General features: G+C 44.3%; 2 protein-coding genes across 2 annotated transcripts in view; both read left to right on the plus strand.

The window, feature by feature from the left end:
- Positions 1-26,731, plus strand: part of LOC141219287 (uncharacterized) — a 48,432-nt gene extending 21,701 nt beyond the window's left edge. Inside the window, exon 3 of the mRNA XM_073666059.1 lies at positions 24,363-26,731. Within this exon, the coding sequence (XP_073522160.1) occupies positions 24,363-25,712 (1,350 nt within the window). The 3' untranslated portion in view covers positions 25,713-26,731. The remainder of the gene's footprint in view (positions 1-24,362) is intronic.
- LOC141219282 (uncharacterized) lies at positions 567-14,422 on the plus strand. The gene is made up of 7 exons (XM_073666053.1): positions 567-683; positions 8,124-8,251; positions 8,571-8,753; positions 9,172-9,295; positions 13,916-14,013; positions 14,094-14,172; positions 14,406-14,422. Exons 1-7 carry the CDS (start codon positions 602-604, stop codon positions 14,420-14,422), a joined length of 711 nt encoding a protein of 236 aa, XP_073522154.1. The 5' UTR covers positions 567-601.
- Positions 26,732-27,874: the final 1,143 nt, after the last annotated feature.

The raw sequence follows: 27,874 nt of genomic DNA on the forward strand, positions 1-27,874 counted from the left end.
ATTCTGGGTGATGAGCGGAGAGGTGACTGCTGGGACATTATACAGGACGGCACTGGAGGTTTCTGGGTGATGACCGGAGAGGTGACTGCTGGGACATTATACAGGACAGCACTGGAGGATTCTGGGTGATGAGCGGAGAGGTGACTGCTGGGACATTATACAGGACAGCACTGGAGGATTCTGGGTGATGACCGGAGAGGTGACTGCTGGGACATTATACAGGACAGCACTGGAGGATTCTGGGTGATGACCAGAGAGGTGACTGCTGGGACATTATACAGGACAGCACTGGAGGATTCTGGGCGATGACCAGAGAGGTGACTGCTGGGACATTATACAGGACAGCACTGGAGGATTCTGGGTGATGACCAGAGAGGTGACTGCTGGGACATTATACAGGACAGCACTGGAGGATTCTGGGTGATGAGCCTAGAGGTGACTGCTGGGACATTATACAGGACAGCACTGGAGGATTCTGAGTGAGGACGGAGAGGTGACTGCTGGGACATTATACAGGACAGCACTGGAGGATTCTGGGTGATGACGGTGTCGTTGTTGTCAGGTTCCTATAAGGTGTCAGGACGTCGCTGTCTATCTCTCCATGGAGGAGTGGGAGTATCTAGAAGGACACCAGGATCGGTACCAGGAGGTGATGATGGAGGAGCTCCGGCCTCTTACACCAGGTTCGCTGTAGATGACGTGTAATGATGAATCTCCCATTTTCGGCTTTTCTCCTCTTTTTTTGCCTTGTACATGTGACTCTTGTGCTGCTGTTCTCGCTCCCTCCCTGTCTCTTCTTCTCCACTCCCCTCCCCCATCGCTCACACAGGAGAGTGATTGTCAACAGCGGTTGATTTTAGATTCTGTGGATAAATCAGCAGATTTCCGATTGTGTTTGGAGGACAATGAAGCCTCATAAGGCGACAGCAGAAGAAATATTAGGAAGATTCATCGCTTCATGACATAATGGCCGATCAGTAATGAGGGTTATGAAGGGTCGTTCCTCCTGAGCTTTTTGGGGTCTCAGGACTTGTTCTGGTGACTGATGGGGTCCTCTGTCCCCTTATCCGACGTCCCACACTGGGCGGTTACTCTGGTAACGTCCCTCCCCCGGTATCAGTATGGTACAATATAAGGGAGGGCCCTGCTCAGTCTACATATTGGGGGGGAATAGAAGGAGTTTCGTATCAGACACGACCAGAATAAGATGTTACACGTCTCTGAGGTCTCAGATTTGTAGTGATTTACATTTATTGTGTATTGTTCCTTACAGGGAACCTGTCTTGTTGGATATCGCCAGTAACATGCACATATGGGGTTAATCTGCTGGTTAATAGCATTAGGGAGGTGCCCGGCCGCTGTACTGAGTGTGCGGCACCCGGAAGCCGCCGGCTTTCAGTCATGCAGGCGCCAACGCAGCTACTGTCACCGTACGCAGCACTGAGCGGCGTCTGTAACTGCGCCCGGGACTGAGACTGACAGCCGGCTCAGCAGTGCATCAGTACAGAGCGACCGTCACTCAGTGTCGGGGCGCAGTTACAGCTGTCGCTCACAGTGCTGCCAGTGGTGACTGTAGCTACACCTTCTTGATTCCTTGGGATTACATCAGGCCTATGCATTTTTTGTGAGGGTGGTAGTAGTGGCGAGGGACTGTTGTGTTCCTACACCCTGGCTCCCTGACAAAGACAAATGTCCCCATTCTCCTGTGCTGTGCGTGTGGTGCAGAACACTCACGTTTTGGTCGCAGATCTCTGCCGTCTTCGGTTTTTCCTCTTCAGTAACCGCCGCACACACAATACGGGACTTCCACTCCGTTTTATAAAAAAGAACTTTACTTAACAGTCCAACTTCACCATGAGGGAACACGCAGTATTGGGCGCATCCTTTTCCAGGTTCACAGTTCATTGCACAGCATATGTTAATATTCACCGTCTGTTTCTCCTGAGATGTCCCTTCCAGAGTCGACCTCTTTGGCCTCTGAGACCCTCGCAGTTTTTAGAGTCCCGTTCCATTTCCTCTGTACTATTCCCCGTCCGACTTCCCCTTCTGGGAAGATTTTGAGACAAGTTACTCTGCTGACTCCTGTGGACCGTAGGCCCCGAACATTAAGGGAAAGTCGTTTTAGAGTTCCTGACTAACGTCCCTCTGCTGCTGGTCGGACCGGGTTTCTGTGCCCCCTGGACCTCCAGCTACTGCTCTGTCACATCCCTCCCTCAGAACTAACTGACAGGAAAAAACGTTACTCCGCCCTGGCCTAATCTCCTCCCCTTTTGACTGGGCCAATCACCAATCCTCCTTCGGTTGCTGGGCAGACTTCCCCGTTACTCCCCTGCTGCAGTCACTAAACCTCCTGGTAACTACCCCGGCTCCTCCTGCTCTGCAGCTATTGCTGAACACAGTAACTGTTTCTATCCTAAACTATTGCATTCACCCCTACACTGTACCCAATTCCTAATAATAATTTTTATTTATATAGCGCCAACATATTCCGCAGCACTTTACAATTAAGCGCGGACATGTACAGACAATAAATTCAATACAAGGTAAGACAGTGTAAACAGTTACATTAGGAGCGAGGGTCCGGCCGCTCGCACGCTTACATTCTACAAGGGAATGGGGGGACACAGTAGGTGCAAAGTGCTTGTTATTTCAGGTCTGACAATTATAATAAATAGGGATTTTCATATAAAGCTGCATGATCCGGTCATCAGCCCGTATGTATAAGTGCAATAATCAAGTATCGAGTGCAGTTATCGTGTGCATGGAGGGTGTGGAGACAGATGAAGAGTAGGGAGCAGATTCTGCATAATATTTAGGAGGGGACAGGGGAAAGTTGGTTTACTGAGTAGTTGAGGTGGTCGGCTTGTTTAAAGAGATGGGTTTTTAAAACGCGCTTGAAGACATGGGGGCTAGGCATCAGTCGTATCGCCTGGGGTAAAGCATTCCAGAGAACTGGCGCAGCATGAGAGAAGTCTTGGAGACGGAGGTGCGAGGTTCGGATTATGAGGGATGTTAGGCTTAGGTCATTTGTAGAACGGAGGGCACGTGTAGGGCGATGGGCAGAGATGAGAGAGGAGATATAAGGCGGTGCAGAACTGTGGAGAGCTTTGTGGGTGAGAGCAATGAGTTTATATTGGACCCTGTAGCGAATGGGTAACCAGTGTAATGACTGGCACAAGATGGAGGCATCGGTGAAGCGGCTGGACAGAAATACATCCCTGGCTGCCGTATTCAGGATGGATTGGAGAGGAGAAAGTTTGGTAAGAGGGAAACTGATCAGAAGAGAGTTGCAGTAGTCCAGACGAGAGTGAATAAGAGCGACAGTAAGAGTTTTAGCAGTTTCAAAGGTGAGAAAAGGTCGGATTCTGGAGATGGTTTTTAAGATGCAGGTGACAAGAGCGGGTGAGTGATCGGATATAGGGAGTAAAAGAAAGGTTAGTGTCGAATATGACCCCAACGCAGCGGCCGTGCTGCTTGAGAGTTATGGTTGAACCCTCCAAGGTAATTTCGATGTTAGGTAGAGTTAGGTTAGTAGAGGGGAGAAACACAAGAAGTTCAGTTTTGGAGAGATTCAGTTTAAGATAGAGGGAGGACATGATGTTAGAGACAGCAGACAGACAATCCTTGGTATTTTCTATTAGGGTAGGGGTGATGTCAGGTGAAGAGGTGTATTATTTGTCGTCAACATAGAGATGATACTGAAACCCAAATCTGCTGATTGTTTGTCCAATAGGGGCAGTGTACAGAGAGAAGAGGAGGGGGCCTAGAACTGAACCCTGCGGGTCCCCGATAGTAAGGGAACGAGGAGAGGAAGAGGAGCCGGCAAAAGATACAGTGAAGGAGCAGTCAGAGATGTAGGAGAACCAGGAGAGAACGGTTTCCTTGAGGCCTATAGAGCGGAGCATAGTAAGGATTTGCTGGTGATCCACAGTGTCAAATGCAGCAGAGAGATCCAGGAGAATCAGCAGGGAGCAGTGACCTTTGGATTTAGCTGTTCGTAGATCATTAGAGACTTTAGTGAGGGCAGTTTCAGTGGAGTGTAAGGAGTGGAAACCAGATTGTAGAGGGTTGAGAGATAGCGGATTAGACGGGAGTGGACCAAGCGTTCCAGGAGTTTAGAGATGTAAGGAAGGTTAGAGACAGGTCTGTAGTTAGCAGTGCAGTTCTGGACCAGGGATGGCTTTTTAAGTAAAGGGGTTATGATGGCATGTTTAAATGACGGAAAGATACCCGAAGAAAGAGAGAGGTTAAATATTTTAGTCAGGTGAGTGGTGACCACCGGTGAGAGAGACTGCAGATGTGAAGGAATGGGGTCACTGTTGCAGGTTGTAGGTCGAGAAGAAATGAGAAGCTGGGTAACTTCTTCTGTAACAGGCTCAAAGATGGCTAGTGAGCTTGAAATGCGGCAGGGAAGGGGATCCAGGCACTGAGGAGATTGGGCTGAGATGTCCTGATGGATGTGGTTGATTTTTTCTAGGAAATAAGTGGCCAGATCATCACCGCTGAGGTTGGTGATGGGGGCCTGTGCTTTAGGTTTCAGGAGGGAGTTTAAGGTTTCAAACAGTCATTTTGGATTGTTGGACAGTGAAGTGATGAGGGTGGTGAAGTAGGATTGTTTGGCCAGATGAAGGGCAGAGTTATATGTTTTGAGCATGAATTCATAGTGGATGAAGTCCTCTGCTAAAAGAGATTTCCTCCACTGACGCTCAGCACATCTTGAGCAACGCTGAAAAAAACGTATTTCCATTGAGTGCCAGGGCTGCCGTTGTCTGTGTCGGGTCTTTCTGCATGTAGAAGGTGCTACTTCATCTAGGGCGCTCTTCAGTGTATTATTGTAGTGTGACAATGCGAAGTCTGGACAGGAGAGGGAGGAGATGGGGGCTGAAGACGTGTGGAGATTGTCCATAAGCTGCTGGGTATTAATGGTACATGTATTCCTATAAGTGTGGTCAGCGGGGTGTCCCGGGGGAGGAGACAGTTCTTGACAGAGAAGAAAACAAGGTTGTGGTCCGAGAGAGGGAGAGGGGAGTTAGTAAAGTCATGCAGCGAGCATAGACGGGAGAAAACCAGGTCCAGAGTATTCCCATCTTCATGTGTAGGAGAATTAGTGACCTCTGAGAGGCCGAATGAGGGGGTTAGAGAAAGTAGATGAGAGGCAGATTGGGAGAGGGGATCATTGATGGGGATATTAAAGTCTCCCATGATGAGGGTGGGGATGTCACAGGATAGAAAGTGAGGAAGCCAGGTGGCAAAGTGATCCAGGAACTGGCTGGAGGAGCCTGGAGGGTGGTACACAGTACGGTTTCACTCGTACCCTTACCCGAGGCTCGGTGACAGTGTCATGTCGGATCACAGATGCATGGCCAGAAAGTAGTGAGAATACGTCTGTATTCTGCTGCATCAAATTCCGAGCCTCCCATCGCTGCTGTTTAGTGAGAGCATCACTTATTTTAACCTCACACCCGACCTCATCCCTGGCTGGTGTCAGAGGGTTCCCAGACGGTACGACAGGCGTCTCATCCATAATCAAACATTCCCGGACTTTCCAGGCTTTTAGCAGGTTCACATGATACAGTTGTTCCGGTTTTCTCTTTCCGAGCTGGTACACTCAGTAATTCACCTCCCCCACCTTTTCCCGGACTTCATTTGGCCCTTGCCACTTGATCTCCTTGGGTAGCCCAAGGCGGCAGAACATGGCAAACAGCTCGCAGGGGATACGTATTGCCTCCGGGTAACGGGTGGCATAATCTACTACCACCAAAATATGTTGGTGGCCACGGGCAGATTTTACTATAGGCCCCACCATATTCATCGCAATCCGCTGAAAAGGTACCTCCTATAATGGGTAGAGGTACCAATGGAGTCTGGAAATTTGCAGTGGGTGTGGTAAGTTGACACTTGGGACACGACTCACAATACCTCTGTACCTCGGCATAAATCCCGGGCCAAAAGCATCACTGCAAAATACGTTCTTGTGGTTTTTTTTTCATCCCTAGGTGTCCACCCAGCGTGTGTGTGTGTGTGTGTGTGTGTGTGTGTGTGTGTGTGTGTGTGTGTGTGAGAGCGTGAGCCATCTCTAGCAGCGCCCGGCGGTACGACTGCCAGCTGTTCCACCACTTCATCCCGGATTTTATCAACTCTATATAATAGATCCTGGTTGACAGCCATGTATGGGAAAACCGCCTCTGCACCCGGTTGCTGAGGCACCCCATTTATTTCTACCACCCTTTCTCATGCGCAGGCTAGAGTTGGATCCTGCAGCTGAGTTGTCCCAAAAGTACCAGGGGACACTTCCAGCTCTGGGATCGATGGGGTCTCCTCAACCTCTCCTGCCAATACCTCTAGGTTAACCTATCTGGGTTACACTAGGTCGGCGACCCCTACGGCAGGTATCCATGACTCGGAATCTTTGGGTTCCATGCCGGGACATTTACCCTGGGAGGGTTAATTTTGTTCTCCCACAGGGACCAGTATAGGGGCAAGTATCTTCCCAAAACAGTCCCATCAGGTAGGGTCTTCACCACTCCCACCACATGTTTCATCTACCCACACGGGATGGAAAAAGTAACCTCTGCTGTCGGGTACTCTCGGAGGTCCCCATGTATGCAAACAACCCCGACTTTCCATCCACTGGGGTTCTCCTTGGCAACCAGTGACCCATGGACCAGAGTCACTAGGCTCCCTGAGTCCAAGAGAGCCTCCTTCTGGTTGACGAGTACCTGGCACAATTGGGGTTCGCTGCCCGCAGCGTCTGCAGTCACGGTGCAGACTGTCTGGGCATACATCGAGACTCTGCGTGTGAACCCACAGTCCATGGGTTCAACAGTCAGAGGGCAGTTGTCAGCCACATGTCCTGGCCCTTGGCGCTGCCAGCACCTGATAGTGGAGGCACCATTAGTCTTTGAGACCTTTTTAGGGGACACTGGTCTGCCTCCCTCACTCCAGGGTACCCCCTCATTATGGGCTCGGTACTGACCCCAGCAGAGGGACGTGACCCTTTCACCGGCTCCTGGGCTTGCAGGGTCCGGCGTGATAGTCGCAGTGGGGCAGAGTCCCGTATGAAGTCCTGAGTGGCCGTGTACCGCCCGATCAGGCTAACCACCTGGTCTAAAGTGCCTGGGTCCCCTTGCCGCACCCAACTCTGTATAGCTGCTGGCAGAGTTCTCTCTAGCCGATCGACCACCACCCTCTCCACCATCTGGGCCAGAGTCAAAGTCTCAGGCTGGAGCCACCTTTTAACTAGCTGCAGCAAGTCATATGCCTGAGACCTGGCAGTCCCGGCCTCCACAAAGGTCCATGAAAACACCCTTTGGGTTCTCAAATATGTATTAGCTCCCAGTAGGGCAAGGATCTCACCTTTCAGCTTCCCATAGTCCTGGTCATCATCTCAACTGAGGCCAAAGTAGGCCTTCTGCACGTCGCCCATCAGAAACTGAGCCACCACGTCAGCCCACTGGCAAGTTGGCAGGTTCTCCCACTCCGTGGTGTGCATGTAGATGGTGAGGAAGGCTTCTACATCATCCTCCGGACTAGGCTTCCTCAAGACTGAACGGACCTTGTCCCGGGCCTCAGGAGTTTCTGGGGTCGGTGCTGGTGGCTTCTCTCGCAGAGCCGCAATCTGTTCCACAATCAAGTCATTAGTGCTCTGCTGGTGCTGCTCCTGCTGTTGCCTCTGGAGATGTTGGTGCTGCTGGGTGAGTACTAACTGCTTTAGTAGCCCCTCCATATCAGCAGGCTTGAGCTGTAGCTTTCCAGACTTGATCACAGACATGCAGCTTTTGGGGTATGCCTCAGTTCACACTGCCCGCATTCTCCACCATATTGTAATGGGGCAGTGACCCAAGGAAAGTTCAACTTTAAATATCTTTATTTGCACAATGTCCTCTGGATCGCAGCCGGGTGATCCAAACAGTCCGTGTAAACCTGCCGCCTTTTCACTCGGGTGCGCCAGTTACGTTGCCTTCACCAGCCTTTGTTGTACCTTCACCCAGGCTTGCATTGTACAGCGCCTCCTGCTCTGCAGCTTAGCAAACAAACCACTGACACACCCAAACCTTTGCTGAAAGTTTTTTAATGGATTCTGATGTTGTCCTCTCTTTTCATCTTCTCCTTTTATTGTACAGACGCCCTCCAGCTGATCCAGTGTTCATCCCTCCTTCTACTGAATGACCTTCTGAGGATGGACGAGGACGAGACCACCAGAAGATTATTACACTTCACCCTGGAGATCATCTCCCTGCTGAGCGGAGAGGTAACTCCTTTACATTTCTATCAGCTTTATTGTGTTATGTAACAAGTCCGACATCGGGAAGAGGAAATCCAGAAGAGGAAGAGAAGGATTCTTTACTGTAAGAGCAGTGATTGTGTGCAGCTCTCTGCCAGGAGGAGTTGTCATGGGGATTCCCTATAAGAGCTGTAGAGGGGCCTGGATGTCTGTCTTGAGTGTAATAATATTCCAGGTTATGGCCCCAGATTACTGGAGACGGTTATTGATCCCGGGATTTCTACTGATTGTCAGATCTGGAGTCGGGAAGGAATTCTTCTCCCTAAGTGTCTCTCTCCATACACAGGATTACACAATAGTGAGGAAGACACCGGGGGAGGGTGTGACTCCCATCATCCATCTCCAGGAGTCAGGAGGGCGGAGCCCGGACCCCATCACAGAGCCTCCCCCGCACCCTCCGATACATGAGAGGAAGAAGAAGAAGATCCTAGAGCTCAGCAACAAGATGATTGAGCTGCTGAGCGGAGAGGTGACTGCTGGGACATTATACAGGACGGCACTGGAGGATTCTGGGTGATGACCGGAGAGGTGACTGCTGGGACATTATACAGGACAGCACTGGAGGATTCTGGGTGATGACCGGAGAGGTGACTGCTGGGACATTATACAGGACGGCACTGGAGGATTCTGGGTGATGACCGGAGAGGTGACTGCTGGGACATTATACAGGACAGCACTGGAGGATTCTGGGTGATGACTAGAGAGGTGACTGCTGGGACATTATGCAATACAGCACTGGAGGATTCTGGGTGATGACTGGAGGTGACTGCTGGTACATTATGCAATACAGCACTGGAGGATTCTGGGTGATGACTGGAGAGGTGACTGCTGGGACATTATACAGGACAGCACTGGAGGATTCTGAGTGATGACGGTGTCGTTGTCAGGTTCCTATAAGGTGTCAGGACGTCGCTGTCTATCTCTCCATGGAGGAGTGGGAGTATCTAGAAGGACACCAGGATCGGTACCAGGAGGTGATGATGGAGGAGCTCCGGCCTCTGACATCACCAGGTGAGAGGAGACTCTTGTTGGCTCCGGTGGATGTGATGACGTCTCTCGGCCTCGTCCTATAATAGATGATTTTTCTCCGGACTTGCTCTGGTTTTCTCTACATTTTCTCACAGCTTTCATTCCCTGATTATTCTCTTCTGATCTGTGAGTCGTGGTTTCTCCGCTGTCGTCTTCATCAGTCTTGAGTCTTCGTCCTCGGCGGCTTCTTTCAGAAACTTTCACCTTCCTTAGAGCATCGGTCACATTTTGTCTACAGATGTCCCAACTCTTCTGTTCGTTCTCTCCTATGATTTCTTTCGGTACCGGAGTCTGATTGTTACTCAGCAGAGTCGGGGTTAATTTACTAATGATTTTCCACCTAATCTGCTGTCGCTTGTCCATACCTCTGAACTCTGTGTGGCATTGACCTGGTCGCTAATCTGAGCTGCTGATAACCTGCGATTTCTGAGGCTGGTGACTCGGATAAACTTATCCTCAGAAGCAGAGGTGACTCTTGGTCTTCCTTTCCTGGGGCGGTCCTCATGTGAGCCAGTTTCTTTGTAGCACTTTCAAAGTTTTCCCAATTTTTCGGACAGACTGACCTTCATTTCTTAAAGTAATGATGGCCACTCATTTTTCTTTACTTAGCTGCTTTTTTCTTGCCATAATACAAATTCTAACAGTCTATTCAGTAGGACTATCAGCTGTGTGTCCACCTGACTTCTGCACAACACAACTGATGGTCCCAACCCCATTTATAAGGCAAGAAATCCCACTTATTAAAACTGACAGGGCACACCTGTGAAGTGAAGACCATTTCCGGTGGCTACCTCTTGAAGCTCATCAAGAGAATGCCAAGAGTGTGCAAAGCAGTCATCAAAGCAAAAGGTGGCTACTTTAAAGAACCTAGAATATAAGACATATTTTCAGTTGTTTCACACTTTTTTGTTAAGTATATAATTCCACATGTATTAATTCATAGTTTTGAGGCCTTCAGTGTGAATGTACAATTTTCATAGTCAAGAAAATACAGAAAAATCTTTAAATGAGGTGTGTCCAAACTTTTGGTCTGTACTGTGTGTATATATATGTATATGTGTATATATATATATATATATATATGTATATATATATACACACAGTTAGGTCCATATGTATTTGGACAGAGACAACATTTTTCTAATTTTGGTTCTAGACATTACCACAATGAATTTTAAACAAAACAATTCAGATGCAGTTGAAGTTCAGACTTTCAGCTTTCATTTGAGGGTATCCACATTAAAATTGGATGAAGGGTTTAGGAGTTTCAGCTCCTTAACATGTGCCACCCTGTTTTTAAAGGGACCAAAAGTAATTGGACAGATGAAATAATTGTAAATAAAATGTTCATTTCTAGTACTTGGTTGAAAACCCTTTGTTGGCAATGACTGCCTGAAGTCTTGAACTCATGGACATCACCAGACTCTGTGTTTCCTCCTTTTTGATGCTCTGCCAGGCCTTCACTGCGGTGGTTTTCAGTTGCTGTTTGTTTGTTGGCCTTTCTGTCTGAAGTTTAGTCTTTAACAAGTGAAATGCATGCTCAATTGGGTTGAGATCAGGTGACTGACTTGACCATTCAAGAATATTCCACTTCTTTGCTTTAATAAACTCCTGGGTTGCTTTGGCTTTATGTTTTGGGTCATTGTCCATCTGTAGTATGAAACGACGTCCAATCAGTTTGGCTGCTTTTGGCTGGATCTGAGCACACAGTATGGCTCTGAATACATCAGAATTCATTCGGCTGCTTCTGTCCTGTGTCACATCATCAATAAACACTAGTGACCCAGTGCCGCTGGCAGCCATGCATGCCCAAGCCATCACACTGCCTCCGCCGTGTTTTACAGATGATGTGGTATGCTTTGGATCATGAGATGTACCACGCCTTCGCCATACTTTTCTCTTTCCATCATTCTGGTAGAGGTTGATCTTGGTTTCATCTGTCCAAAGAATGTTCTTCCAGAACTGTGCTGGCTTTTTTAGATGTTTTTTAGCAAAGTCCAGTCTAGCCTTTTTATTCTTGATGCTTATGAGTGGCTTGCACCGTGCAGTGAACCCTCTGTATTTACTTTCATGCAGTCTTCTCTTTATGGTAGATTTGGATATTGATACGCCTACCTCCTGGAGAGTGTTGTTCACTTGGTTGGCTGTTGTGAGGGGGTTTCTCTTCACCATGGAGATTATTCTGCGATCATCTACCACTGTTGTCTTCCGTGGGCGCCCAGGTCTTTTTGCATTGATGAGTTCACCAGTGCTTTCTTTCTTTCTCAGGATGCACCAAACTGTAGATTTTGTCACTCCTAATATTGTAGCAATTTCTCGGATGGGTTTTTTCTGTTTTTGCAGCTTAAGGATGGCTTGTTTAACCTGCATGGAGATCTCCTTTGACCGCATGTTTACTTCACACCAAAAGCTTCCAAATGCAAACACCACACCTCAAATCAACTCCAGGCCTTTTATCTGCTTAATTGAGAATGACACAATGAAGGGATTGCCCACACCTGTCCATGAAATAGCCTTGGAGTCAATTGTCCAATTACTTTTGGTCCCTTTAAAAACAGGGTGGCACATGTTAAGGAGCTGAAACTCCTAAACCCTTCATCCAATTTTAATGTGGATACCCTCAAATGAAAGCTGAAAGTCTGAACTTCAACTGCATCTGAATTTTTGTTTAAAAGTCATTGTGGTAATGTCTAGAACCAAAATTAGAAAAATGTTGTCTCTGTCCAAATATATATGGACCTAACCATATCTATCTATCTATCTATCTATCTATCTATCTATCTATCTATCTATCTATCTATCTATCTATATATATATAAATATATATATATATATATATATATATATATATATATATATATATATACATACATACATACATAAAAAAGTCCAAAAGTAGGTGGACAGAAAGTGTAATAAGGTTATGAAGGGGGAGATTTATCAAACACTAAATTGCAGCCGCCTGTCTGGATCATCCTCCAATAACTCATGAATTAGACGTGGACGATAAGCTTTCCACCCAATAGATTTCAGGATTCGCATGATAGAAGCTCCTGAAATTCCCAATTCCAAAGAGGCTCTTCTGGTGGACATTTTTGGACTCTGAACAAATGTTTCAGCAGCAAGTTGTTTATTATCTTCTGTACAGACTGTTTTGGGTCGACCAGTTTTTGGAGCATTAAGGATTGAGCCAGTGGCATTGAATGCGGTAAATGGTTTGTCTCTTTCGGTCTTGAGTACCAAATGTTTCAACCCAATTTGCTCTAACAGTTTCAGCATTTTGAGATTTCCAATACTCTGTTAAAATCCATTTTCTTTGATCTGTATTTAAATTATTTGCCATTATGTGTTATCTGAATTTTCTGAATTATCTGAAAAGAAAACAGATTTGGGGGAGATCTATCTGTGAAAACTAGATCTGTGAAACTGGCTCAGTTGCCCTTAGCAACCAATCAGATTCCACCTTTCATTTTCCAAAGAGTCTGTGAGGAATGAAAAGTGGAATCTGATTGGTTGCTAAGGGCAACTGAGCCAGTTTCAATTTACACCATGTCTGATAAATCTCCCCTTCATAACCTTATAACACTTTCTGTCCACCTACTTTTGGACCACCCTGTATATATATATATATATATATATATATATTTGTTCTAATTTTGGAAGACAAAGCAAAAATGATGGGGACTTCAATCTGAGATCCTGGTCTGGTGGTAATAAGTGTAAGTCTCCCTTACAGGGATGTTTGTTCAGAAGAATATGTATTATGGAGCTTTTCTGTGGAGTCTGACCAGACAATCTCTCCTTGGCTCCCCGTGTGCATCAGTAAGCGCCCATGACCCCGGTGCCTGCTCTCTAGTTGTCCTTTCTACACATTGATAGACGCTAACCGCTGCGTACCGGGTGCTCCCCACAACACCGTCCTTCCGGGCGCTGTGACTTCATCCGTCAGCCGTACATGTGCCCTTTTTTCCTCCTTTAGAGACAAACGCAGAACTTGCTGCTTATTTTAGTGTTTATACCGAGGCGGATGTTGAGAGTTATCTCTATTTAAAGAAGAAGAAAAACACGGTAACCCGTCTTTTAATAGAACGGAAGGTTCTCTCCTCTTAGTGATCCCAGAGGATCCTGTCCAGGAGGGAGGCCGTGTCCTCATGGTGACATCATGAGCTCTCAAAAAACAATCACTGGTAAATGGTCACCGTCCTTCCCCCAATCTCCATACAGTGAATTAGGAGAGAAGAAACCAATGGATGGAAATGTGGAGCTTTCTCCAGCTCCTCTGTGGTTCCATCCCTGGTGGAGACAAAACTTGGAGAAGTTGTGTTTCTTAGTACGGCTCCTTCACTGACTGACGAGGGTCTTCTCTGTCCCTCTCCTTGGGGTCTTCATCCTCCGAGTGCAGAGCATTAGGCTTTGGCCTCGCTGATTATCACTTCATACTTGAGGCCACAATGTGCTGGGTCCTTGGTATCGGGGGTGAGGACCACAACAATGTAATTTATTCCCTGATACATAAACATAGAATTACTGGTTCTGAGAGACGAGTCTCATATATAGACAGATACACGGCAGGTCATGTATTCAGTCTGTGTGTCTCCACAGATGGATCCAGGAGGAGAAATCCACCAGAGAGATGTCCCCGTCCTCTGTATCCCCAGGACTGTCCAGAGGAGAATCGCAACATCCCGGAGGATCATCAGGTAGACGACACTGAAGTCCCCACAATATCTGACCATGAAGTGATTGGACCTGAGCTCATCTTACATTTTTTCTTTTTTAGGGTGAAGATCTGATTGATATTAAGGTTGAGGTTATACATGGAGCACAAGAGGCGACCGCAATATGGGCCGATCAGCAGGGTGAGGAGGGCAGACTGTCATGTCGGTTCTGTGGCCATCTACTACTACTACTCCCATCATCTCATGATCACATGACACAATCAACAGTGGCATGTAAAAGTTTGGGCACCCCTGGTCAAAATTACTGTTATTGTGACCAGTTAAGCAAGTTGAAGATGAAATGATCTCTAAAAGACCTAAAGTTAAAGATGACACATTTCCTTTGTATTACGCTTGGACATTTGTGTGCTCAGATAACTTTGACCAATGATTCAGACCTTACTTAGCCTGTTAGCGTAAGGGCTCGTTCACTATCATCGTTAGGAAAGGCCAGTGTTATAAAAACCCAGCCTACTCTAACAATGTGCCAAATAAACAGCAGCCATGGCTTCTTCTAATCCGCTGTCTAGCACTCTGAAAATGATGGAGGCCCACAAAGCAGGAGAAGGCTATGAGCAAAGCGTTTTCAAGTTGCCTTTTGCTCGGTTTGCTCGGTTCAAAATGTAATAAAGAAATGGCAGTTAACAGAAACAGTGGAGGTCAAGATAAGGTTTGGAAGACCAAGCAAATTTTCAGTAGGATTGCTAGAGAGGCAAATCAGAACCCCCGCCTGACTGCAAAAGACCTTTAGAAAGATTTAGCAGACTCTGGAGTTGTGGTACATTGTTGTACTCTTCAGAGACACCTGCAAAAATATGGACTTCATGGAAGAGTCATCAGAAGAAAACCTCTCCTGCGACCTCACCATGAAATTCAGCGTCAGAAGTATGCAAAAGTACATCTAAGAAGGTCTGATGCATTTTGGAAACAAGTCTTGTGGACCGATGAGGTTAAAATAGAGCAATGATCAAAGTTATGTGGAGAAAAAAGGGCACAGAATTTTAGGAAAAGAACATCTCGCCAACCATTAAGCATGGTGGTGGATCAATCCTGTTTTGGGGTTGTGTTGCAGCCAATGGCACAGGGAACGAGTAGAGGGAAGAATGGATTCCATGAAATTTCAGCAAATTCTTGATGCAAACATAACATCATCTGCAAAAAAGCTGGAGGTGAAAAGAGGATGGCAAATGATAATGGTACTAAACACACGTCAAAAGGCGCAAGCTGAAGGTTTTACAATGGCCCTCATAGTCCCCTGATTTGAACATCATTGAAAATCTGTGGCTAGACCTCAAAATAGCAGAGGATGCAAGACGACCCAAGAATCTCACAGAACTGGAAGAATTCTCCAAAGAAGAATGAATGAAAATCCCTCAAAAAAAAATTTAAAGACTATTGTCCGGCTACAAAAAGCATTTACAAGCTGTGATACTTTCAAAAGGGGGCGCTACTAGCTACTAACCTTGCTGGGTGCCAAAACTTTTGCATTTGCCCATTTTCCCTTATTGAATTTTTTTTTAAATGTAAAAGATGAAAATATATATAATTTATTATTTATTGTTTTGCCTAAAATACAAAGGAAATGTCATCTGTAACTTTAGGCCGTTTAGAGATTATTTCATCTTCAACTTAACTGTTCACAATAACAGTAATTTTGACCATTGGTGCCCAAACTTTTACATGTCAATGTATTCTGTCACTATGTGTTTCCTACAGATGGACTCATGGAAAGAAATCCACCAGAGAGATGTCCCCGTCCTCTGTATCCCCAGGACTGTCCAGAGGAGAATCACAACATCCCGGAGAGTCATCAGGTAGACTGTGCTGAGCCCTGTACCGGATCTGTATATGGGGGACATTTCTGATCGAGGTCATAGATGTCACAGATTTTGGTAGTTTCTTGTATTGTGCTGATTGTTACATCTGATATATCAGGAGGAAGATCCAACTAAGAATAAAGTGAAGGACGAGACAGAAGAAGAAGCGATGACGAGGAGGGATCAGCCGTGTGTGAGTGACGGGAAGGAGGAGATTCCGGTAGATGTTTCCACAGGTGTGTAATAATGACCGGTGTGTGATGATGATGATGATGACCGGCGTATGATGATGATGATGATTGGCATGTGACTATGATTAGCGGCGTGTGATGATGATTAGCGGCGTATGACGATGATGATTGGCATGTGACTATGATTAGTGGCGTGTGATGATGATGACTGGCTTATGACGATGATGACTGGCATGTGACTATGATTAGCGGCGTATGACGATGATGACCGGCGTGTGATGATGATGACTGGCGTATGACGATGATGACTGGCATGTGACTATGATTAGTGGCGTGTGATGATGATTACCGGCGTGTGATGATGATGACTGGCGTATGACGATGATGATTGGCATGTGACTATGATTAGTGACGTGTGATGATGATGACTGGCGTATGATGATGATGATTGGCATGTGACTATGATTACCGGCGTGTGATGATGATGACTGGCGTATGACGATGATGATTGGCATGTGACTATGATTAGTGACGTGTGATGATGATGACTGGCGTATGATGATGATGATTGGCATGTGACTATGATTAGTGACGTGTGATGATGATGACTGGCGTATGATGATGATGATTGGCATGTGACTATGATTAGCGGCGCCTGACGATGATGACTGGCGTATGACGATGATGATTGGCATGTGACTATGATTAGTGGCGTGTGATGATGATGACTGGCGTATGATGATGATGATTGGCATGTGACTATGATTAGCGGCTCCTGACGATGACCGGTGTGTGATATTGTATGAAGTCTCCGGTGCAGTGAAGCTTTATCCGCCGTCCACATCACAGCAGAAGCGTCCGGTGATGGCGCGGCTGCTCTTGTACAGAGTCCGGTTGCGCACCGATGAATAACTGGGCCGCATTCACACCTCTTCTTAATGATTTAATAAGCACATTTTTAATTTTCCTAATTGTGTTTTTTAATATTACTTCCATCTTTTACTTCCATATTATTCTTACACAAGTCTCATGCTGCCATATAAATGACTGAGCTTGCGATTCGGACAGAACCCCGGGGGAAGATTCCGTATAATGAGGCGCTGTGGACGCCGTCTGGCCTATGATCCAGTGATGTCCATCTTTTTCAGCGTGCATAAAAGCGCAGTCGACCAGAGGGTAGACGGAGTCCGGTGTAACTGCTGCCTCATTATTGTGAATGGATCCCTCGGGGGTGTCATCTGAATCATGTATTTTGTAGATTTAGATGGAAACCCCGATGTACAGTGGGTACGGAAAGTATTCAGACCCCTTTACATTTTTCACTATTTGTTTTATTGCAGCTATTCGGTAAGTTCTAAAAAGTTATTTTTTTTTCTCATTAAAGTCCACTCTGCACCCCATCTTGACTGAAAAAAAATACTGTAGACATTTTTGAAAATCTATTAAAAAAGAAGAACTGAAATATCACATGGTCATAAGTATTCAGACCCTTTGCTTAGTATTGAGAAGAAGCCCCCTTTGGAGCTAGTACAGCCATGAGTCTTCTTGGGAATGATGCAACAAGTTTTTTACACCTGGATTTGGGGATCCTCTTCCATTCTTCCTTGCAAATCCTCTCCAGTTCCGTCAGGTTGGATTGTGAACGTTAGTGGACAGCCATTTTCAGGTCTCTCCAGAGATGCTCAATTGGGTTTAGGTCAGGGCTCTGGCTGGGCCAGTCAAGAATGGCCACAGAGTTGTTCTGAAGCCACTCCTCTGTCATTTTAGCTGTGTGCTTAGGGTTATTGTCTTGTTGGAAGGTGAACCTTCTTCCAAGTCTGTGGTGCAGAGCACTCTGGAAGAGGTTTTCATCCAGAATATCTTTGTACTTGGCTGCATTCATGTTTCCTTCAGTTGCAATCAGTCATCATGTGCCTTCAGCTGAAAAATACCCCCATAGCATGATGCTGCCTCCACCATGTTTCACTGTTGGGATTGTATTGGGCAGGTGATGAGCAGTGCCAGGTTTTCTCCACACATACCGCTTAGAATTATCACCAAAAAGTTCTATCTTCGTCTCATCAGACCAGAGAATCTTATTTCTCATAGTCTGTGAGTCCTTCATGTGTTTTGAGAAAACTCTATGCGGGCTTTCATATGTCTTGCACTGAGGAGAGGCTTCCATCTAGCCACTCTGCCATAAAGGCCCGACTGGTGGAGGGCTGCAGTGATCGTTGACTTTGTGGAACTTTCTCCCATCTCCCTACTGCATCTCTGGAGCTCAGCCACAGTGATCTTGGGGTTTTTCTTTACCTCTCCTACCAATGCTCTTCTCCCACGATTGCTCAGTTTGGCTGGACGGCCAGCTCTAGGAAGACTTCTGGTGGTCCCAAACCTCTTCCATTTAAGGATTATGGAGGCCACTGTGCTCTTAGGAACCTTGAATAATGCAGAAATACTTTTGTAACCTTGGCCAGATCTGTGCCTTACCACAATTCTGTCTCTGAGCTGCTTGGGCAGTTCCTTTGAGCTGATGATTCTCATTTGGTCTGACATGCACTGTGAGCTGTAAGGTCTTATATAGACAGGTGTGTGTCTTTCCAAATCAAGTCCTATGAGTTTCATTAAACACAGCTGGACTCCAATGAAGGAGTAGAACCATCTCAAGGAGGATCACAAGGAAATGGACAGCATGTGACTAAAATATAAGTGCCTGAGCGAAGGGTCTGAATACTTATGACCATGTGATATTTCAGTTTTTCTTTTTTAATAAATTTGCAAAATTGTCTGCATTTCTGCTTTTTTTCAGTCAAGATGGGGTGCAGAGTGTACTTTAATGAGAAAAATAAATGAACTTTTCAGAATTTACCAAATGGCTGCAATGAAACAGAGTGAAAAATTTAAAGGGGTCTGAATACTTCCCGTACCCACTGTAAGTGTTCAGCATACAGCACAGGATAAATATGCTCCAAAATGTTCTGTACCCCAAAATGCCACCATTAAGAGCTTCTACTCAACCCACAAAAAACAAGTCCCCACTCAGGTTCATCATCTGTAAACAGTAATATAGGGGGTGTCCATATTACTGGTAGCACAAAGGTTCTGGAAAAGTGACTTGGCTCCCATTTAAAGAAATCCAGTGACATCTGCGCTCCCAAATCCAAATGCCCCCTCCTCCTGGGCCCCACCGTGGGCAGTTAGCATCCACATGTTTGGCATTACTGTAGCAGGGAGAGCCAATTTATTTCTCCAGAAAGCACTAGCTGGGAATCATGTACTGGGCGCTACAACGTAAGGGCACTACAATGTACCGGACACTACAATGTACTGACCACTATAATGAAATATTTGCATTTTCACTTCACAACATCCATTACTGCTCGTTTCTGGAAAGCACCCATGGAGTCAAATTCATCACTACACCTGTAGATACATTTCCATAGGGGTGTAATTTCCAAACTGGTGTCACTTGAGGGGGGATTCTGCTCTTTTGCCACTTCGGGGCTCTGTATATGGAGTCTGCAAACTGTTCTACTAAAGTTTGTTCTCCAAGAGTCAAATAGCGCTCCTTCCCTCCCGGGTCTCGCCATGTGGCTAAGCAGTACTGTACAGCCACATATGGGGTATTGCCCCGGTCAGCAGAAATTGTATAAAGTTATGTGGTCATCTTTACCCATTTTCCCTTGTGAAAATGTAAAATCTGGGGCTAAAATAACATTATAGCGGTAAAAATGTAATTTTGTTTTTCTTCACCGTTCAATTGTATAACATTTTGTGAATCACAATTACCTTGTATTCATTGGGAAAGTGCGCGGTGGATGCTGTGTGTGACGCGCGGGGAAACCCCACCCACAGCCCGGCGTCCACCGCGGGGATCGCATCACCGAGTCACGCCTCACTTGACGCGACATCAGGGGAAGCAAGAGCCGGCTGCAGCCAGGGGTCGCGTGATGCCTATAAGTGGCCAGCGATAGCGCCGCTCACAGGTAATAAAGACAAAGCAAGATAATTAAAAAAAATCTTCTCTCAACGGGTTAATTACATTGGGGGCATTTTTAACTGCTTCGCGACGGCCCACTGTAGATAAACGTCGGCGCTTGCTGGGCTCTGTGCAGCGCCGACGTTTAAAAACGGTGGGTGGTCTCGCAGCGCTCAGGACCCCCAGGGTCCTGCAAGTGCTGCGATTCCGGTGCAGAGCATTAGCTGTGACAGGGGACATCATCGGGACCTGATTGGATCAGGTCCCAATGATGTTAATTAACCCTTTGCTATCTTCTATATGCCACGATCTATAGTGATCGCGGCATATAGAAGATAGACAGAGGAGAGGGAGTCGTCTTACTTACCTCTCCGACAGACCGCTGATACCTTCCAGGACCTGGCGTTGCTATGGCAGCTGGAGGTCACATGACCGCCTCCAGATCTGCCATATATGGTGTCCTGCCAGGCTCAGCCTGCAGCTGAAGCCTGGCAGGACACACTGACTGTGAAACAGTCAGCAAAGATCTCATGTAATGTAATACATGTCTATTACATTGCATGACATCAGTGATCAGAAAAATAAAAATTAATGTCCCATACAGGGACTAAGTAAAAATGTAAAAAAAAAATGTTTTTAAACTGTTAAAAAAAAAAATCACTAAATAAATAAAAATAAATAAATAAAATATTACACCAATAAATCCGTATATTTATGCAAAACCAAAAAAGTACACATATTTGGTATCGCCGCGTCCAAAACAACCCGATCTATAAAACTGTCACACTAATTAACTCCTTCTGTGCACACCGTAATAAAAATAAATAAAAAACGGAGCAAAAAACTATGCTTTTTCATCATATTGCCAAACAAAAAGTGGAAAAAAATGCGATAAAAAAGCAAAATGGAAATAAAAATGGTACCGCTGAAAACTTCATCTTGTTCCGCAAAAAAAAATCCGCCAATACAGCTCCATCAGCCGAAAAATAAAAAAGTTATAGCGCTCAGAATAAAGCGATCCAAAAAAAATATTTTTTCTATAAAATAGTTTTATTGTGTAAAAGCGCCAAAACAAAAAAAAAATACAGTAAGTGTAGTATCGCTGTAAACGTACTGACCCAAAGAATAACGCTGCCTGATCACTTTTACCACACGCAGAACGGCATAAAAAAAAACCTCAAAAAACAATTCCTGAATTGTTGGTTTTTGTTAATTTTACCTCCCATAAAACGGAATAGAAAGCGATCAAAAAATGTCATGTACACAAAAATGGTACCAATAAAAATGTCAACTCGTCCTGCAAAAAACAAGCCGTCACATGACTCTGTCGGCCGAAATATGGAAAAACTATAGCTCTCAAAATATGGCGATGCAAAAACTAGATTTTGTAAAAAAAAAAGCGTCTCTTAGTGTGTGACAGCTGTCAGTCATAAAAACCTGATATAAATCTGGTATCTCTGTAATCGCACCGACCCGAAGAATAAAGTAATCTAATCAGTTATATCACACGAGGAACGGCGTAAAAAATAAAACCAATTCTTCACCTGCTACTGATTTGTTTATTATGTCTCCCAAAGATCGCAGTAAGGCTCTGCTCACATTTATCCTGCGCTCTGCGCTGAGCGCTCACACCAGAGTTTCCGTGTAAATCTCTGAAATACGTGATTCAGACGGAATCCATGACGGAAGATTCCCTGTAATGAGGCAGATATAGGCCACTGTGGACGCCGTCTGGCCTGTGATCCCACGGTGTCATTTGTTTTAGGCGTGCATAAAAGTGCGGTTGGCCACAGTTTTGTGCACTTCAGAAAAAAAGGACACCGCTAAACAGAGGCCAGACGGAGTCCAGAGTAACTCTGCTGCCTCATTACAGTGAATGGATCCCGCAGGGGTTTCATCTGAATTACGTCACTTGGAAATTTAGATGGAAACCCCGATGTAAGTGCTCAGCCTCGAGCGCCGGATAAATGTTACGTAAAATGTTCCCAATAAAAGCTTCAACTCAGTCCTCAAAAAAAGCTAGTCCCCACTCAGGTCCGTCATCTGTTAAAAATATTCCAAGTTACTGGTAGCAGAAAGGCTCTGGAAAAGCGAAATGGCCCTTGCCCCCCAAAAGAAATTCAGAAAATGTTGTGCTCCCAAATCCAAATGCCTATTTTACAATAATTTGTTCTCCAATTGTCAAATAGCGCTCCGTCCCCCCGAGATCTCGCCGTATGGCTGAGCGGTACGATACAGCCACATATGGGGTATTGCCACTTTTAGAAGAAATTGTGTGACACATTTCGGCACCATTTTTACCCATTGCCCTGTGTGAAAATGTAAAATCTGAGGGTAAAACATTTTTTTTGTGGTAAAAACATAATTATGCTTTTTTCACTGCCCAATGGTATAAATTTAAAAATTAAAAAATACTCACTACTTCCCTAGATGAATTCCTTGAGAGGTGTAGTTTACAAAATGGGGTCACTTGTGGGGGTTTCTGCTGTTTCGGCATGTCAGCGACTCTTCAAATGTGACATGGTGTCTGCAACCTATCCCAGCCAACATAGCGCTCCTTTCTCTTCCGAACCCTGCCGTACACCAAAGCAGTGGTTTTCCCCCACATATGAGGTATCGGCGTACTCAGGAGAAATTGCACAACAAATTTCATAGTGTAATTTCTCCTGTTACCCTTATGATAATGCAAAATTAAGGGATGAAAAACGTTTTTGTGGGAAAAATGTGAAAATTTTATTTTTACAACTCAATATTATAAACTTCTGTGAAGCACCTGGGGGTGCAAGGTGCTCACCACACATCTAGATAAGTTCCCTAAGGGGTCTAGTTTCCAAAATGGTGTCACTTGTGGAGGGTTTTCACTGTTTAGGCACATTAGGGGCTCTCCAAACGCAACATGGCGTCCGCTAATTATTCAAACTAATTTTACATTCAAAAAGTCAAATGACGCTCCTTCCCTTCTGAACCCTGCCGAGCGCCCAAACAGTGGTTTTCCCTCACATATGGGGTATCAGCGCGCTCAAGAGAAATTGCACAAAAAATTTTGGGGTCCATTTTTCCTGTTACCCCTGTGAAAATAAAAAAAATTGGGTCTAAAGTAACATTTTTGTGAAAAAAGTTAAATGTTCATTTTTTTCTTCCACATTCCAAAAATTCCTGTGAAGCACCTGAAGGGTTAATAAAGTTCTTGAATGTGGTTTTGAGCACCTTGAGGGGTGCAGTTTTTAGAATGGTGTCACTTTTGGGCATTTTCTGTCATACAGACCCCTCAAAGTGACTTCAAATATAATGTGGTCCCTAATAAAATGTTTTTGTAAATTTTGTTGGAAAAATGAGAAATCACTGGTCAATTTTTAACCCTTATAGCTCCCTAACAAAAAAAAATTTGGTTCCAAAAGTGTGCTGATGTAAAGTAGACATGTGGGAAATGTTATTTATTAACTATTTTGTGTGACATATCGCTCTGATTTAAGGGCATGAAAATTCAAAGTTTGAAAATTGCAAAATTTTTGCCAAATTTCCATTTTTTTCACAAATAAACGCAAGTGATATCGAAGAAATTTTACCACTATCATGAAGTACAATATGTCACGAAAAAACAGTCTCAGAATCAGGGGGATCCGTTGAAGCGTTCCAGAGTAATTACTTCATAAAGTGACAGTGGTCAGAGTTGAAAAAATTGGCCCGGTCACGAAGGCAAAAACAGGCTCTGGTGCGAAGTGGTTAATAGTAGTGGACAACTTCTTTAATTGTGTGGACACTTTTCTATACTAAGGCCAAGATACGAAGCTTGAGAGAGTGAAATGGCACTGGAGGTACATTAAGGGAACCTGTCATCAGTAATTACCACTTAAAGAACTATTTGCTGTCTAATCTCTGCCACCCCTGACTTGTGCCAATGTCACCAGTTTATAAGTGTCATTCACTTTACCCGTCATTGTGTTAATGTTATGGCATGTAGTTGTCCTCCTTATTACCTGTACTTTCACTGACGAGGGTCTTCATTGTGAGATCCAGAAAATACATTCAGAAATCTCTTTTGTGTTGAAGGAAAAACTCACATCTAATTTATCTTTCATCCTTATAGGAAATCCTTGTGAGAATAACGGTTCATCACTAAACTGTAAAAAGGAAGATATCAGGAAGCACTCTAATGGAGAAAACCTCATCACCCTTCCTGCACCTCCTGGACTTCACAGCGCTTCACTTTCTTATAATCCTCCTGATCATGAGGAATCATCTCCTGAGCAATCTCACATTATTACCAAAAGTCCAGGTGGCAAAGTGGATTCAAGATTTCAGTGTGACAAGCAATTTACAAAAAGCTCAGATTTTTTAACACACAGAAAAAACAAAGGAAAAAAGCCATACTCCTGTTCAGAATGTGGGAAATTCTTTACATATAAATCACAATTTGTTAGACATGAGAGAATTCACACAGGAGAAAAGCCGTATTCATGTTCAAAATGTGGAAAGTCCTTCACCGGTAAAGGAAGTCTTATTATACATCAGAGAATTCACACAGGAGAGAAGCCATATTCATGTTCAGAATGTGGGAAGTCCTTCACAAATAAAGGGAATCTTATTACACATCAGAGAAATCACACAGGAGAAAAACCATTTTCATGTTCACTATGTGGGAAGACCTTCACAGCTAAATGGCATCTTAGTAGACATCAGAGCATTCATACTGGAAAGTCGCCATATTCATGCTCAGAATGTGGGAAGTGTTTTAGTTATAAATCAGATCTTGTTAAACATCACAGAATTCACATGGGAGAAAAACCGTATTCATGTTCAGAATGTGGTAAATCTTTTATACATAAATCAATTCTTGCTGCACATAACAGAATTCATACAGGAGAAAAGCCGTATTCATGTTCAGAATGCGGGAAATCTTTTATTCGTAAATCAATTCTTGCTGCACATAACAGAATTCATACAGGAGAAAAGCCGTTTTCTTGTTCAGAATGTGGGAAATGTTTTAGATATAAATCGCATCTTGTTAAACATCAAAGAATTCACACAAGAGAAAAACTTTTTTCATGTTTAGCATGTGGAAAATGCTTTGCAAATAAATCAGAGCTTGTTATACATCAAAGAATTCACACAGCAGAGAAGCCGTATTCATGTTCATTCTGTGAGAAATGCTTTACAAAACAAAATTATCTTGTGCAGCATGAGAGAAGTCACACAGGAGAGAAGCCGTATTCATGTTCAGAATGTGGGAAATCTTTTATACATAAATCATACCTTGTAAAACATGAAAGAAGTCATACAGGAGAAAAGCCGTATTCATGTTCAGAATGCGGGAAATCTTTTATTCATAAATCAATTCTTGCTGCACATAACAGAATTCATACAGGAGAAAAGCCATTTTCTTGTTCAGAATGTGGGAAATGTTTTAGATATAAATCGCATCTTGTTAAACATCAAAGAATTCACACAAGAGAAAAACTTTTTTCATGTTTAGCATGTGGAAAATGCTTTGCAAATAAATCAGAGCTCGTTATACATCAAAGAATTCACACAGGAGAGAAGCCGTATTCATGTTCATTCTGTGGGAAATGCTTTACAAAACAAAATTATCTTGTGCAGCATGAGAGAAGTCACACAGGAGAGAAGCCGTATTCATGTTCAGAATGTGGGAAATCTTTTATACATAAATCATACCTTGTAAAACATGAGAGAAGACATACGGGAAAGAAAGTGTAATTATGTTCACTATGTTTTATAAAGTTTAATAAACATTGTTCAGCATAAATGAGTACACCCCCTTTGATGAGTAAGATTTTATTTAATAGCTCACTGAACACAAGATCAATTTTGCCAACACTAAGTTTCATAGAACATTTTTTTGTAATAAAAACATGAAAGTAATAATATAACTCTCATTACAAAATCTCAAAAGCTACTACATCTATTATTTTGTATGGCCTCCATAATTTTAAAGGACAGCACCAAGTTTTCTAGAATCACTGTCACCCTGTTCTTCAGAAATGCAACAGTGGCCTACCAAGGGAACAGAGTGATGGCAGCATCTTTTCTGTCACTATAGAGCAGAACATCTGTGAATTCACGATACCATCAATGAAATGTAGCTCCTCATGCAGCCGCACATAAGGACACGGCCACCACCAGGTCTCACTGTAGACCCCATGCATTCTCATTGTATTCCTCACCTCTTCAATGTCATACAGTTTTGAAGCCATCAGTTCCAAAAAAAAACATTTATCTTGGTCTCATCACTCCAGAGTATAAAGTCCCAGATTGTAGGGCGGCTTTTTTGTGCAGGGGATTTAGGAGAGGCTTTCTATGTGGACAACACCGATGTCTGCCATTCCTCTATAGAAGAAATTGTCTGCTTTCAGCTCATCTCTCAATGCTTGGATGAAAAATCACAGTTGGGAAGGAATGGACGGGACAAAGAAAGTTACTGATAATCCAGCACTTGTTTTCCAGTGTGAATATTTTTTTTATTGAAACATCCAAATTAAAATCATAGAAACATTAAAAAACAGGACATCCTGGAATAGTAGCAAAAAATCTACGCGTTTTGAACCGGCAATTCTGTTCAGTCCTTATTCATGGCATAATAAATCACCAGTAACCGGCTTCTTATACACATCATAGTGTGTAATGCACAGCGGAGACCCCCAGCCCCAAATGGACATGTGCAAGTATGTCTACATTACCCCTATGGATGATCATATGTCCACAACAAAAAGCATCCGTGCAATAGAAGAATGAAGTGTCTGCATCTATAATGTGTATATTATGTATAATTACTATAAAAGAGGAAAAAACACAATTCAGTAAATGGATACAAGGTCTGAACGAAGCTTCATATCACTGGGGAATCTGGGGTCCAATTCCAGAATCCACAAGGCTTCTCGGGGGTGTACTTTTTATACCAATCTCCCCCTTAGCTGGTCTGGTGACATATTCAATACCCACAACTGTAAAGTGATTAATCCCTATTGTGTTGTATGAGATGTTGTGATGCTGCAGATGTATTACGTGTTGTGGGGCCAAGAACGTCCCTAACGTGTCCCCCAATGCGGTGACGTAAGGGTCTGACCGTGCCCCCCACATATTGCAGCAGACAAGCTTCACATTGTATGGTGTCATTGACGTGTGGAGCTACAACTAATGAGATGTCGGATATTATAGGGTTTATTATGGTTAGTAGATGCAGACATTTTTGCTTTGTGCACAGACTTGCACAAACCACATTTATTTCTCCCACATTCAATGAAACCTTTGGTGTTTGTCCTCCACGTGTCAGTTGTCTTTCTTGTTGCTGGATCCTTGTCAGTGTATAACATAGGTAAATGTTTTCTGGTAATATTCACTATATTATAGGAATCTTCTCTGCAGCCAGTATTGAATGTATCTCTAGACTGATGGATGTTTCCTTCTTTGTGCGTTTTCGGTAATGTATGAAATATTGGACATTGTGGGTGATTTTCCTTTAATCGTTGTATTTGTTTGGCATTAAGTACAGCCGATACCAAACCCTCCTCCAAAAGACAATGTAAGGGGGTATTGTATGAATTAGTAGGATCTCCATCTAGAGTGCGGCATATATTAGTATCGTCACCCATGTTCATAACCTCCGGCTCATACAACCCACTATCCAGAGCTGTGATCGAGCCCCCTTTATCTGCAGCTCTAATGACTTTATTAGGGCTGTGCTCAGGGCCGTATCTGGCATTCATGCTGCCCTAGGCACTTTAAGTGGTCACGCCCCCTACTGGTAATTCATACTAAAAGTGCTCACACCCTTTTGGCCCCCTTCACACGTACCGGAGACACACACGTACACCCATTATAATCTATAGGCTGCGCACATGGTCACACGGACCGGACATGTC

The sequence above is a fragment of the Phyllobates terribilis genome, unplaced genomic scaffold (assembly GCF_046119375.1).
Source record: "Phyllobates terribilis strain yellow unplaced genomic scaffold, ASM4611937v1 Scaffold_259__1_contigs__length_2703414, whole genome shotgun sequence".
Classification (NCBI taxonomy): domain Eukaryota; kingdom Metazoa; phylum Chordata; class Amphibia; order Anura; family Dendrobatidae; genus Phyllobates; species Phyllobates terribilis.

Excerpts from the sequence above, each read along its gene's own strand:
- LOC141219282 (XM_073666053.1), top strand. The coding sequence starts at position 602 with ATGGAGGAGTGGGAGTATCTAGAAGGACACCAGGATCGGTACCAGGAG. Across the intron at positions 8,252-8,570 it reads TCTCCCTGCTGAGCGGAGAG|GATTACACAATAGTGAGGAA; the intron begins GTAACTCCTTTA and ends CTCCATACACAG. Across the intron at positions 8,754-9,171 it reads TTGAGCTGCTGAGCGGAGAG|GTTCCTATAAGGTGTCAGGA; the intron begins GTGACTGCTGGG and ends TGTCGTTGTCAG.